The following is a 14,201-nucleotide window of genomic DNA, read 5'->3' as shown; positions in this document are numbered from 1 at the left end:
GTTCTTGTTATTTATTCGGTCTCGTTTTTAGGTCTCCGGTTTGATAGGTCTTTCGTGTAGTTGTGTTCAGTGGGTTGTTTGTTTAAGTGTTGTCTCTTGTTTCACTGTGTTGTGGGAACCCCTCTCCACCCCCGACCCACGTGGCCCTTGGTAGCCAGATGGGTGAATGAATGAATGAATGAATGAGCAAACGGGGACCCTCCCTCCCCCTAACCCTCCTCCCCCCTCTGATCGATCGATGGGGGATGGATCCGTCCCCCCTCTTCCTGGCCCAAGGGCACCCTGAGTGTGGATGCCCCCCCTCCAGTCAGACGAGAGAGCAACCCCTCCCCACAGTGGAGGGCTCTGGGGTCCCCCACTCCCGGGTTCCCCAGGAAGGAAGCCTCCGTGGAGGTGCCTCCTGGCTCATGTCGGTGGCGGGGGGGGGGTGGGAAACACAAGGAGAAGCCCTCCCACCTTTTACAAAGCTCACCACTCCATCGCCTGCCAGGCTGGTTTTTAAAAACATGTTTTATTCCTCAGGCTCGCCTCCCAGGCCAGGTTTCCTTCCAGGGCGGATTGCAAAAGGCCTGGCATTTCTCCGTGCTAAGGGCAAGGGAGGCAGGGATGGCTCTGCCATTCCTGGCCCCTCCCTGGGAGCAAGGGGGGGGGAGAAAGGACCTTGCACCCACGTCCACTCCGCTCTGCCCAGTGTTAAAGAAGGAGGTTCACCAAGCGGGGGTCCATGGCCCAGGAGCCGGCAGGCAGGCTGGCTGCAGGGCTGCCCTGGGTTCTTCTTCCAGGGGGGCAGGGGGGGCACGCACACCCCTAACGCCATCCCCCCCCAAGGCATCCCTCTTCAGGTTGCAGCCCCCGAGCCTTCCCCTCTGGTCGTCCTCCGGTGGGTGCCCGTCAGCCTCGGACCGGCAGCGCGTACATGACGGAGAGGAAGGAGAGGGAGAGGAAGATGCCGAAGGCGCTCACGAAGCCCAGCCCGTCCACCAGGCTGCCCGCCAGGGTGCTGAAGACCAGCTTGCCCAAGACTTCCAGGGTGGCCAGGAAGCTGTAGTGAGTGGCCTGCGGGGAAAAGGAAGGCGGAGAAGAAGGGAGTCGAGCCGAGCCAGGTCGTGGCTGGAGGAATGGCCCTCCTTCGAGCTGAGCAAGGAGGCTCCCCCCACCCCACCCCCCCAGGGGCCAGATCCGGATCCGAGGGGAGGGGGATAAGCGTACCTGGATGCTCTCCCGGGCCTTTTGCGAGCAGTGCATCATCATGCTGAAGGTGAGGGTGGTGATTAGCCCTGCCACGAAGTGCTGAAGGCAGATGCTCAACACGGCCGCCACTGTCAAGACAGTGAGAGAGAGAGAAATTGAACTATGGAAAAGTATTGATGGGGGGGGGGGGGAAAGGAGACTCGTGGACATTCCAGAGGCAGCCAACATAGGCTCAGAAATGCACAGGGGGGAGGAAGAGCTGCCTTCACCCCACTAAACGGGAGGAAGAATTGGTGCCAGAGTGAATCGGTTGAGGAGCAAACTTGGCCATGTCTGTCCTTAATGTCAATGCTCCTGGAAAGAACAGGCGCCTCTTAACTCTCATCCCAAACGCCCACACACCTTTGTGGCATCCCTTCCCGTCCTGTCTGCCATCACCCGTCAGGCCTGACAAGGCTCTGACAGCCTTAACCGTTATATGCAGCCAAAGGGTGGAAAAAGCGACACTCGACAGACAGTCTTCGCCCTCCCGCCCGGCTGCTGCTGGAAAGGACCTGGGTGCCTCCTTTTGCAGCCGGCCCTGCTGGCGTGGCCCACCTGGGAGCAATCTTGAGTCGTGGGATGGGGAGCCCTCTCAGGAGGACAAACACTGCCTAGCTTATGACACAGGACATCTGTGGGATAGCATCCGGCAAGCAATGTGTCTAACAAAGCCGGCGGATGATATTGACTGATGTGGTAAATCTCGTTTCCTCACTTGCAGAAGCTGCTGTTTCGGAGATGGGGCAGAAGCGAGACCCGATGAATGAAAGCAGAACCCCCTGCTCAACTCAGAGGGCTGTTTTGCCAGCCTTTCAATTCCTAAGAAGAAGAGGAGCGGCCTGCTACCTTCACAAAATGGATATATGTTTCTGTAAGAGGATCGTTGGAAACACATTCCAAACCAAAGTAATTTACTATAACACAGTAAAGCCAGCAGACGGTTGATGGGTGTGGACAAGAAGAGCCGTCCGAGTGTGTTAACAGCAGGACAGAGTATATACAAACACTCCGGGGGGGGGGGGTTAAGAATATATTTTGGAAGTCTATGCTGTGAGGGTTTTTTGTTTGTGCTTTGGTTTATCAAGTTTAGTGACGCTGCTGTTATTTATTAAGTTGAGAGCAATTGGTTATTGTAGGTTTTTCGGGCTCCATTAGATCCCGGCTGTGAAAGCCTTCGCCAATACATTGAGAGCAATTCATTGAACAAAGAATTCTGAAATATTCGACCTTAACTAAGTTTCTATTGGTCTGATTCTGGTATACTGTATAACTGCATAAATTCTTTTGTAAGGAATAACTCACACACATATTCTTGCCTGTGTTTATAAAATAAAAAAAGAAGAAAAATCAGATAATTTTTTTGTTTGGACAATCCATTTCTTCAGGGAAAAGAACTAAAACGATTTCAAACAAAACCAGGAAAGAAAGTTATACTGTATAGGGTTTAAAATTTTCGTTCTGGTTCATTCTGGAATTAACCCTTGACTGGGATAGTGCCAGCGGTGAAGAACACAAGCTTCTCATTTTGTACCTGAGGATCTACTAAGTTCTGGAGTTCAGGCAAAGAGAGAGAGAGAGAGAGAAAATGTGGTCCCTTCCAGACTAGCTGTTCGATTTTAATGTGGGCCTTTGTGGATCTGTGGAACTCTTAGGGACGTCTCGAGTGCCGGACCCTCCAACCAGACAGCTCACCTTCAAAAAAAGATGATCCGTCTTGGTACAAGACCATCAGGAGTGTCTGAAAGACGAGGAAGCAGAAGCGGACGGTCAGCAAGACCCTCATCCGAGGCAAGAGGTACCTGGGGAGAAGAAGCCCCAGAGAGAGAGAGAAAGAGAGAGATCAGCGGATTGCAGAGCCCTGCCCGACCGCTCCGAGCAGCCCAGCCAGAGATGCATTCGGTGGCAGGCAGCCGTGGCTTCGGTCAAGGACACCGATGCTGGCCAGGGGGTCTGACTGGCATGGTGGAAAAATCCAGCTTCCCAGGAGAGAGACGGCACGTGGTCCATCAAATGGCAAAGGAAAGGCCAATCCCAGGAAGAAGGAAATGCCAGGAGCTACACAGAGGCGTACCTCTTTTTTGGGGGGATCAAAGGCAGCCCGGCCACCTGACCTGCTTTTTAAGGCAGCCTCAAACTCCGGCAGCCCGTCTTCCCCCACAAAGAAGGGCTTTGCAAGTTTAACCACCTCTGGACCTTTATAGTCTGTTTGCACATTTTTTGTAGGGGATGCTTGCATTCAAGACAAGGAAAAGGAGGGGGGGATTGATATTATTTTGGCCCAGGGGCCCAATTTCTACCTGCGAAATAGGTGGGAGTGTGCATTCTGGCTGGGGGGGGGGGGAAGGAAGGGCATGAGGCACGGCCAAGGCCAGAGCAGGAGGTCCCTTGTGTGTGTCTGCTCAGGGGGATGCTGCAGCTGGACAGCCTTCCTGCCCACAACGCAGCCCTCGGTTCTGCCTGCAAAAGCCGGCGTGGGGAACGAAACAGAGAGAACAGAGGCTGGACGAGTGGGAATCCCTTTCGTGTGAAAAGGCAGAGGAGTTTTTCATCGTGCTTATCTGTCACATGAGGGAACTGGCCAGGAACCAGGGTGGATACAATGTCCAGCCCACCAAGATAATAAGGGCTGAAGAATCAGACCGCCAGGCAGTTGCATCCTCTTTCCCTAACGTTCCTTGGAGCCAGCCTCCACGCTCAGGCCGACCTCCCACCTGCCAGCCGGGAGCTGGGGGCAGGGGATCTCTGTGCCTTTTCCTCTTTTCTTCCCCAGGGCCGCAGGTCCTGTGTTCCGATTTAGCACCAAGTTCTGGCCCACCCTCCCATCCCACGACATTCGCAGTCTTTCAACATCTCTCCAGGTGCCTGATGTGTTTCATTTTGTCTTTTTAGAAACCAAGCTTTAAAAAAAAAAAAAAAGAAATGGAATGGAAGATGTAATAGGGACTTGGATGTGTGTGTATGTTGGGGGGGGACCTTTACCTCTGCCTTGGTATCAGATGGCCTCCCAGGGAGGATCCTGCAATGGAGAAGACCATGGATACCACCCCATTCCAGAAGCCCAGTTTCTGCGGAGAGAAGTCATGGTCCAGGAGGAAGAGGGGGAACATGGCTATGGCTCCTTGCTCACCTGTTAACGAGAATCAAGATGCAGTTCCTTAGGAAGCCAGTCCTTGGCTGGGGATGCTGAACGGGCACAGAAAGAGGGCACCAGGGAAACCATGGCGGAAGTCCTTCACCACACTGAGGTTAGCCCAGTTTTTGGGTGCTTCCAGATGGACAGGTTTCAGAGCTCTTAGGTCAAATATGCCGCGTATCTATTCTGCTTCAGCCCCTCCCCAATGACGTTTTGGCTTGTTTGTTTGCCAGATAAGGAGGAAAGGCTATCATGGGAGTGAAAAGGGAGGACAGCTGGCGATAAAAAGCTCTTTGTCATATTCAGTGAGTGAGACAGCAATTGCACAATTAAAAAAACCCCCACCTGGACTGGAACTGAGGAGGCAGAAGGCCTTAGGTAAGGGAAGGAAAAGTCCAGCTTTCCAAATGTGATTGGACTGCAACTCCCATCAGCCATAGCCATCAGGACAATGGGAGTTGGAGTCCAAAAGCAGCTAGAGGTCTCCTGCTTTGCACACCCCAGTCTAAGGCAGCCTCCTCCATTCTGGTGCTTTCCAGATGGGTTGGCCTGACGCCCACAGCCGGCATCGCTTTTCAGCAAACGAGGGTCTTAAAACCATGGCCTGTTTCAACCGCTGGATCCTCTTTCAAATAGGAAGCCTTCCTAGCTGAGATGAAGTAAAACTGCTGGGTTTCTTAATCCTGCCCCCTGCCCCACAGGACCTCATTTTAACACCTTGTTTTAGTTTCTAGTCAAGGAGCAGGGAAATCCAGATCCCGAACTGGCCCCCCTACTGCATCGTCTCTACCCTTCATCGGTCGCCCTGCAGCGAGGTCTGGCTCGCCTCCCCAGCAAATCAAAGGAACCGCTGGGAAAAGCTCACCTAACTTATAGATGAAGACAAAACCAGCCGTCCAAGGAGTGTCTGGCACATAAATAATGTCTCGGAAGATGCGCCAGGGGTTGGACCGGCTGGCCCGGATGTAGCTGTCCATCGAAGCCCGCCTCTGTTTCACCCTCAGGTCAGAAATCCAGGTGAGCCCGATGGCCAGGGCGTAGACGACAGCCAGGTAGATGAAAAGGGCTCCCCAGCCCAGGTAGTGCAGGAAAGTGAGCAGGCCACCTCCTGCCATGACCGAGCCCAGCTTGTAGGCCACCACCTGGATTGTGTTGCCATACCCAACCTCCTCGTGGACCAGCAGCTGAACGGCCACGCCGTCCACGGCAATGTCCTGGATGGAGGCGAAGAAGTTCATGAGCAGGAAGATGCCGGCCACGGGGAGGAAGCTGACCTCGGGGCTGGTGAGGGAGCAGCCCAGGCAAGCCAGAGCCAGACCAGACATGGTCAGCATCAGCCAGGTCTTCTTGCCAAAGTAGTGGTCCACCAGCGGCGCCCACATCACCTTGAGGATCCATGGCATGTAAAGCACCTTAGCCAGGCTAATCCTGGTAAAGGAGTGCCCGAGCGTCCGCAAGTAGACAGGCAGGAGTCCGGACTGCAGGCCATAAGGGATGCCTTGGACAAAATACAGCATTCCCAGCAGGACATACTTGAGGTTCATTCTTCAGGAACTGGCCACCAAGCTGCAAGGAAAACAGTCGGATCAAGGCGGGCAGACGCGCCCAATGGGCCGAGCCAAGCTCCGCTCCACCTGGAGAAGGGAGGCGTTGTGCTCTCCTGAAGACGTGGGAGAAGCAGAGGTAGACCTGAGAAAAGTGGGCATTGCTCAGGATGCTGATAATTCAAAGGCAAGGAAGACCCATTACAGGTCCGATACCTGAAATCTGCCTCTTTTCCCTACATATCTTATATTCTAGGGCTTATAGAAAGAGGAGAGAGTTCTCCCGATGGCCACCTATTCATCTCATCTTTCTGGAAAGAAAAAAAACCTTCCTTGAATAGAAAAATGGAACTGGTGTCTGCATTTCATGTTCATTTTAAAAAATCAGATGCCTAAACTTTGGCTTGTCGCTCTTTAGACCGGCCCGTGAGAAAGCCGTATCAAAAATCACAAGATCAGGCCTCATAACAAACCTCCAGTCCTGCGCCTCCAGTCGCTTCTCTTTTTGAATGAAGGTGGAAACAGTCCAGCCACACTGTTCTCATTGGTGGATATCCTGGGGGGAGGGGGGGGAGAGGAGAAAACAGATAAAACAACAAAAATATTACGCCCACAAACTCAAAACAGGATTTTAGCCTTGGTGTCACTGGAATTCTTTTATTTAACCTGTGCAAGCTTGAACATTAAAGGCATGTTGTTTCTAATACAGTGGGGTCTTGACTTGAGAACTTAATCCGTATTGGAAGGCGGTTCTCAAGTCAAAATGTTCTCAGGTCAAATCTGCATTTCCCATTGGAATGCATTGAAAACCATTTGATCCGTATCTGCTCTTTTCCGTCCATAGAAACTAATGGGAAGCTGCTATTCCGCCTTCGACCACTAGAGGGGGATATTGTTTCTTTTTTTCTTAGGTCAAGAAAGGTTCAGGGAAGGCAGGGAAAAGACAGTCCAGGCAGGACAGTACCAGGCAGTCTGAAGACTGTCTCCCAATCCACTCTCTAAACGCTGGGAGGAGTGAGGAAGCAGACAGGCACCCTTTTCACTGGCCAACCGTTAACTGAAAGTTCACATTTTGCACTTTCCCTGCCTCCCACGTGGGTTTTTTTTTCAGTTCTTAACTCAAATCTAAGTATGTAGGTCAAGTCAATATTTTCCTATGAGAGCGGTTCTTAAGTCAAAATGTTCTTAACTCGAGCCGTTCTTAAGTCAAGACCCCACTGTATTTAGGCTAATTTATAAGATACAGAAATCTTATTACAGAAGTGAGTACACTCCCACATATTTCATATCTTAGTCCGTCTTTTCAAGTGACAACACTGAAGAAATGACACTTGGCTACAAGGTAAGCCTGTGAGTATATAGCTTGTATAACCGTGTCAATGTGCTGTCCCCTCGAAATAACGCAACACACAGCCATTCAGGTCTAAACCGCCGGCAACAAAAGTGTAGCCAAGTGTTATTTTCTTCAGTGTTGTCACCTGAAAAGATATAATAAAATGTTTATGAAATGTGAGGGGGTGTCCTCACTTCTGTAATCTATTGTATCATTCGTCATTCATTCACAGGGGAAAAAAGGCACTGTAGTGTCCTTGCCTATGTGATTTGATTCCAGGAGAGTTTTAATACGTTTTTAACACAAAAGCATATTTAAATCCCCGAATATTCAAAATCCCCCCCCCTTTTCCCCTGGGATGTTTCCCCCTCCCCAACGCATCACATCTATCACCAGGAAGCCGATCAAAGTCTTGACAGAGGACAGATCTCTGTTCCACAGTCAGTCAATCTGTCGCAGGGTTCGGCCGGGGTTGCTTCCCCATTGCAACCTCCGTGTGTTTTAATGGAATCTAACCAAGCTTTAGGACGGCAAACGGGGTCTTAAAAGTGTACAAGCCGTGGGGGGGGGACGGGCGAGGGCCGTCGTGCCCCTCTCCACAGGGGGACCCCTCCCCAGGCTGTAGGGGATTCACAAGAGCACATAAGAAATCCTTTCCACAGAGCAGGAGTTAAACTGGGGGTGGGGATGTGGGGTGGGGGGTGTTCATCCTCTCTGGGGCCACAAGATTTAGAGCTAGAGGCCAAGTTAAAAAGGGGGAACCGGGCAAGTTCACAGAGGGGAAGAAGGCCAGCCCTGGAAAGGAGGCGATGGGATGCCAGGAGGAGTCACACCTGGCCCATGCTTTAGGTCCAGCAGCGGAGGCACCGAGGCTGGGCCCCATGGGTGGGGAGGGGCCCCCGGAAAGGCCTCCTACTGCCCTCCTTGACGCCCCGGTGGGCTGCCCACTGGGGGCAACTGGTCGTCCCTGGTGGCAAGGTCTGCCTCTGGGCTGACGCTGGGGGTGGTTCTCTTGGGTTTCTCCCCCCCCCAAGCTCCTGCACCCCAGATACTGTAGACAGACAGACAGACAGACAGACAGATAGATAGACTGATTGATTGATTGATTGATTGATTTTTTGGGGGGGTCTCACTGTCCACTTAGTGGCTGCCTGTTGGGCTCTGACTGGCAGTGCTTCTCCCTCCCTCCTTCCCTCCCCCCCCCAAATATATCCAGGGCTTTCAAGCAGGAGAGGGTCTTCCCACCCCCAGCACTTCTCTGGGGGGGGGGGAGAGTGGCTTGGATGCCTGCGGGGTGGGGGTTTCAGAGCCAGGCACTTTCTGCAAGCCAAGCTTGGGGGGGGGGCTCCCCGAAACCGCGAAGACGGCCGGCCACACGGCGGCCCTTGGGACGGGGGGGGGAATTCCTCTCAACGGGAGCTTGGACTACCCCACCCAGCATCCCCAAGGCCACCCCAGGGCGTGGCTCTCCGCCTTCCTCCTCCTCCTCCTCCTCCTCCTCTTCCCCACCGTGGCCCAGGCGCGCTCCGGCCGCCAGAGGGGGCCGCTGAGGCTCCCTGGACTCCCCGCCCGACGACGGGCTCCGGCTCCCTTCAATCACAGAGCCAGGAAGCGGAAGCGCAGGGCCAACGACGGACTGGAGGACCTCGAGGACACTTCCGGCATTGACCGGAAGTGGCCCTCAAGGGGGATTCTCGGGGAGAGGGGAGTCGTACGCCCTTTCTCCTCGGAGAGCATTGAAAGAGAGTTGCACAAGAGGCAGAGTCTCCCGGCTGTGAATGGAAAAGCCGCAAGACTCCGCGGTGGTGGTGGTGGTGGTGGTGGGTGAAGGCGGCGCTCCCTCCCTTACCTCTCAGTGGTTGGACACCCTCCGTTCGGTCAAGGACCGGAAGTGCCCTCTAGGACTGCCAAGGAACTGGGTATCGTTGGTTGGGGGGGCTCGGGAGGAACCCGCGAGGTAGCTCCGCCCATAAATCTGGAGGCCGGAAGCGTTGCAACAGTTACGGTTCCATTTTCCTTAAGGGCTTGTCTAGGCAGGCCCAGAGGTTTGCTCTATGGCCGCCTGGGGTCTCTCTGCCTGGCTCTGGCTTGTCCAGGCATCTCCTCTGCGGCCAGAAAGGGCCACTGCTTGCCCTCTTTCCCCTTCCCCCCCAGCTGTCCAAACCCGGGGGGGGGGGTCAGTCCAGGGGTCAGGGCTGGAGGGGGTCGCCCTCCCCTTGGAAAACCCCAGGGCGCAGGCCGGATCCATGGTGCACAAGGTGAAGGGTGGCTACCAACACGTGAACATAAGCATATGGGATGCTAAGTACAGCTTGTTAACTTTTCATCATCATCATCATTCAACCTGGAAGGAACCCTATGGATCATGGAGGCCAGCCGCTGTCAAGGAGGCACCGGGGAGAATCAAACTCCCAAAGTCTGATTAACTTGCTATGAATGAAAGAGTAGCTCCTTGGGTTTTCGGGATGGGCACAGAGGGTGTGCAATGAGATGAAGCTGAAGGGACCTCGAAACAGAAGTAGGGACTTCTTTTCAGTGGCAGTCTACCGGCATTGTCAATATTCTTCCGACGTTCTCCATATAGCTTTGCAACAGGATACATGCCAAGATGTTCTGGCTATAGAATCATATTCTGACCGAGCCAGTGTGGGGAGTGTAATTGTTGGAATATTAGATTTGGAAGAGGAGGAAACGGGTTGAGATCCCTGCATAGTGAAAAAGTTTCGTAGGTATCCCATAATATACATGCTGGGTATTGGTATCCGTTTTTATGGATAGCAAAAGAACTTCCTACAAATCTATGTGAACCCCAGTGGGACCACATGCACACAAACACAGACACACACACAAAGAGAGAAACAGTCGTTTAATTTTGTAAGCCACCAACGGCCCTTTTCAGAAAGAATACAAAGTAGCAATATTTAAATTAACTTCAAGAAAAATAAAGATATGTCTCTACTGTGATTTTGGTTAGAAACATTTCCTGGACTCCTCTTTCAGAGACCACCCAACCGGGGTCTCTCACCTCCTGGCCTGACCCAGGCTTTCATTGCAATCGTCCAAAGAATTTTAAGAAACGATGGTTCCAAAGCAGAGACAAGGGCTTTCTGTCGACTTGTGTCCTTGTTTCCAACCTGCGACCAGTCAGGAAAACAAGGCAGGCCTGCCATTGTTGGGGTGCAGGGGGAAACAGGCCCTGCCATTTTTGGGGTGCAGGGGCAACAGGACCCTGACCCCTCTTTGTGATGTCATGTTTTGATGCAGTTCATCACCCTAATAAACCTCTGGTCCAGGACAGCAGCCACCCATCTGGTGAGTGACCGGCGCTCAGTCAGCTGTCTTGATCCAGTGAAGGTAGGTTTCGGCATTACTGTTATTGCCTTGCTTTCCATCAGTAAACAAAATGCATAGAGACAAGAAGCATATCTGGTGTCCGTTCTCCAGAAAAAGAGAATGGGAAAACTAGTTATTCTTTACTCTCATTCATGCTGAATCTTTCTCTTCATTTTCTCTTTCTGGTATGTCTATGTGGATTGGGAAGAAGGGGAGCAGGACACTTTCAATTATTCTGGGTGTGACAGCCTGTCCAAAAATCGCTAACCATTCCACAAAAGTTTTCATCTGTGCTGCAAGAATGAGATCACACACAGAGAGAGAGAGTGTGTGTGTTTATGTGTCTGTGATTCCTGGGAGGGGTTCTGTACAAAACCCTTGGCTTCCCCCTTCTGTGCAGTAAAGCAAGCATGCATACAGCTGCCACCGGAGGATGGGCTGATTGGCCCAAAAGATGCAAGCAACCCATTTGGTGCTTCTGGGTCTTAAGAGCCTGCCAACAGCGATCCCAGGCAGCAGTCATTCTTTCCGATAAAAGAACAGTTTATTCATTTAACTTATATGCCATCCGCACTACCCAAAGGTCTCTCTGCAGCTCAGTTGTGAGCTGCAGAGTATTTTTCCATCTGACGGGTGCAGGGAACTTCTTGGCATGTTGAGAATGAGACGAGGAAGCATTTAGCTCATTAACTGGGTATATCAAGCCCTGTTTGATTCCTGTACACGAACAGGCTAAGGCAGGGGGAATCTGTGCGGTTTCTTTCAGAATCTCAGGGGGATGCAGGCGAGGAAGACTTTTTCCCCTCCTCTAATTGTCCGTTTTTTCCCTTGTCCTGCAGAAAATGGCACGCCTCTGACTGTCTGGGGGACAGGAAAGCCCAGGAGGCAGTTCATTTACTCTCTGGTAATCTCAAGGGCTGAGGCGTGGGGGAAAGAGGGAGCAGCCACCGGGGTGCCAAACGTGGGTAGGCTCCTCGGCCAAGTATTTATATATTTAATGAAAATATTTATACCCCCACCTTTCTCCTGGAAAGGACCCAAACTAAGAGGTATTCGTTCAGAACCCCTGGAAAGATTAGCGCCACCGCTCCGCCAAGGAACATCGAGCGCATGAGTTTCCAGGATCTAGATTGAAAGAGCTCACAAAGGCTTCTGTTTGGTGGTTCGTTAAACCAGTGCTTAGAAGAATTCCCTTTTTTTTGGACGACAGCTTCCGGGAATCAGCAGTCCGATCAGCAGCCCGGCTGGCTGGAGCATTCTGGGGATAAGAGTTGGGTGAAGTAACTTTTGAAGGAAGATTACCAAAAATACAAAACTCTCGATAGCACCAGGCAGCTGTCCGTTGCCATGGATTTGGGGTGCGTCTGCAATGGAGACACACGTTCCCGCATAGGGTGAGGGAGCCCGGCAAGGGTCCAGTCCCCAGAAGGAATCTCCAGCCAGGCAGCATGCGGTTAAACTTCTCAGGATCACAAGCTGTCGTGGCGGACGGCACCAGTTCAGATTCTTTGAATGGTGGAGGATTTCATGAGGGGTTTCAGAGTTCAGAGGGTTTCCCTAAGATCCTACGCCAGCCATGTTGCACTCCACAGGCTGTTACTCTGAGGAAATGGGGGAAGGGGGGGAAGGATGGTGATCCCCCTTGTGGGGCCATTAAAAAAAATTCCCTGGGCTCATTTGGGAAATGCTTGCCGCCGTGCCTCCTATGATGCCCTGACTCCCTGCTCTCTGAGATCTGGAGACACTCTTGTTTTCTTTTTACATGGCTACCCTGCTTTGGTTTCCGGAGAGCAGGGATTATTCGGGTTATCAGTGGGATGATGGAAGACAGCAAGGCAGTGAGGGGTTTTTAACGCAGGGACAGAAAACTGCTCAGGGACTCAAACTGTAGGTGAGACTTACAGGGCACGGGGGAGAGAGCAAATTCCTCCGTGGGGCGGCCTCCGTTTTTTAGATGACGTGGTTTCTGTTCCACCTTCAGGACTTGGCTCGGCTCTTCCTGTGGGTCTTGTGGGAGTACGATGAAGTGGAACCCATCATTTTGTCAGGTGAGCTGTGCCGTTGAATAAATTGCACACCCATACACACCCTCGTCTCCTGCAAGTGCCCAACGGCCCCAGACGAGGGTGAAGCTCGAGACCCAGGCATCGTTTTCAAATGCTGGGTCTCGGTCTTGGCACATGGGGCTGGCTCTAGAACGTGGGGCTTTTTCAAACTCCCTCTAGAGCAGAAACGGCTCTTAACTGCAGTTTTGAATCCACTGATGTTAGCAGGAAGGAAAAGGCACCTCCGTTATCCTCAGGAGGGACTCTATCCTGGATATTTCGGGGGGGCAGCTAAAGTTAGGCATCCTTCAGTCTCAAGAGACGATGGTAATGTGCTCTCAATAGAGGTCTTGGAACAGCGTCTAGCGTGGTTGAGAAGGCCCATTCAAGAGTGACCATCCCTTCCACACTGAAGACAATCTGTTCCCTGTCCAGCTCCCTGATTTTGCTGGTTTCATGACTGCCTCTTGGCCTCGGCCTGCTGGACAAGGGTCTCTTCAAATTGGGAGAGGCTGTGACGCAATGCCTGCCTCCAGGTTGAACACTCAGAGGTCAAGGTTTCCCATCTGTTGAGGACCATTCCTAAGGCCTTCAGATCCCGCTGGCAGATCTCATTGTATCACACCTGTGGCGATTTACCTGCACTAATAATGGAGGCAGCACACACCTACATTCTGCTTGCCTCTTCAGTACCTGCGCCCCCATCATTTCCTGCCCTATAGATTGTACACTGCCAGGGTCAAGATGTAAAGAATAGTCGTATGTCAGGGGTCACACAGCTCTGGGCCTCATGTTTAAGTTGTCATTGTTTTCTGTAGCACTGCTGGGGAAATCTCCCTGGTGATCTTCATGGCAAAATCTGAGTTATCCCCTAAGAGTGTTTTGCAAAGCATTATGCAAGTAATAAGTGAAAACCATCTGTGGCAAAAAGTTGAATGGCAAGAGCCAGTAGCATTATTTTCAGGTAGCAAACTAGGAGGGGAGGAAGGGGTACAATCTTTATATTATTTTTTAAAAAATCTGTAGCTTATCTCTCTCTCTCTCTGGGCTGGTGTTTCCCCTTGGAGCTTGGATGGCAAGAAGACCCCTCAAATACACTGCCAAACTTCAATAAACGTATTTCAAACTGATGTGGTCCATTTCACCAACAGAAGAACTCTGGAATCTACCAACAGCTTTTTCTTTTGCCTCCAGAATTTCAGACACCCAGAGCATGGTAGGATTCATGAAAACTCACTTTTAAAATCCATCATTAACAGCAATAAGCAGCAATACTGCAAAGGCCCAATTAAGTTTCCTCTGAAGTATTTCCTCCTTTGCATGAAGGATTCATGGCCTTGTTAACGGCTTTGCATGAAGGATACAAAGAGTTCCCTGTGCATGGGTCAGGATTCACCGTCTCAACCCATTGGCAACTTCTGAGTAGGGTAAAGCCAGAGATGAGCAGTAGACCACCACCCCCTCTGCTTTTACTATTCTGCATTGTTGTTTAGTCATGTCCTACTCTTTGTGACCCCACGGACCAGAGCACGCCAGGCCCTCCCGTCTTCCAATGCCTCCCAGAGTTGGGTCAAATTCAT

General features: G+C 51.9%; 1 protein-coding gene and 2 long non-coding RNA genes across 8 annotated transcripts; 2 read left to right on the top strand and 1 right to left on the bottom strand.

The window, feature by feature from the left end:
• Positions 1–492: 492 nt before the first annotated feature.
• Positions 493–9,143, bottom strand: SLC33A2 (solute carrier family 33 member 2). Of its 6 annotated transcripts, XM_072999649.2 has the most exons (7): positions 9,093–9,143; positions 6,384–6,466; positions 5,232–5,932; positions 4,213–4,360; positions 2,926–3,032; positions 1,210–1,319; positions 493–1,056 (listed from the first exon to the last, which is right to left on the bottom strand). In XM_072999649.2, the coding sequence occupies exons 3-7, from the start codon at positions 5,908–5,910 to the stop codon at positions 892–894; spliced, it is 1,209 nt and encodes a 402-aa protein (XP_072855750.2). In that variant the 5' UTR covers positions 5,911–5,932; positions 6,384–6,466; positions 9,093–9,143; the 3' UTR covers positions 493–891. The 6 variants fall into 6 exon arrangements, with proteins under 6 accessions (XP_072855750.2, XP_078248199.1, XP_072855751.2 ...); XM_078392073.1 differs by having other exon boundaries at positions 493–1,319; XM_072999650.2 differs by lacking the exon at positions 2,926–3,032.
• LOC144588730 (uncharacterized) lies at positions 1,129–2,580 on the top strand. The gene is made up of 2 exons (XR_013544415.1): positions 1,129–1,258; positions 1,955–2,580. It is a non-coding gene; the product is annotated as an uncharacterized LOC144588730 (long non-coding RNA).
• A 368-nt stretch (positions 9,144–9,511) lies between the features above and the next one.
• Positions 9,512–12,671, top strand: LOC144588729 (uncharacterized). The gene is made up of 3 exons (XR_013544414.1): positions 9,512–10,597; positions 11,416–11,480; positions 12,558–12,671. It is a non-coding gene; the product is annotated as an uncharacterized LOC144588729 (long non-coding RNA).
• The last annotated feature ends 1,530 nt before the right edge of the window (positions 12,672–14,201 follow it).

The sequence above is a fragment of the Pogona vitticeps genome, chromosome 4 (assembly GCF_051106095.1).
Source record: "Pogona vitticeps strain Pit_001003342236 chromosome 4, PviZW2.1, whole genome shotgun sequence".
Lineage (NCBI taxonomy): Eukaryota > Metazoa > Chordata > Lepidosauria > Squamata > Agamidae > Pogona > Pogona vitticeps.
This window is presented reverse-complemented; position numbering and strand designations above follow the sequence as displayed.

Coding starts and splice junctions, on each gene's coding strand:
- SLC33A2 (XM_078392073.1), bottom strand. CDS start 5,910: ATGAACCTCAAGTATGTCCTGCTGGGAATGCTGTATTTTGTCCAAGGC. Junction 3,033..4,212: donor CATCTGATACCAAGGCAGAG/GTAAAGGTCCCC, acceptor TCTTCTCCCCAG/GTACCTCTTGCCTCGGATGA. Junction 1,320..2,925: donor CGGATCATCTTTTTTTGAAG/GTGAGCTGTCTG, acceptor CTGTCTTGACAG/TGGCGGCCGTGTTGAGCATC.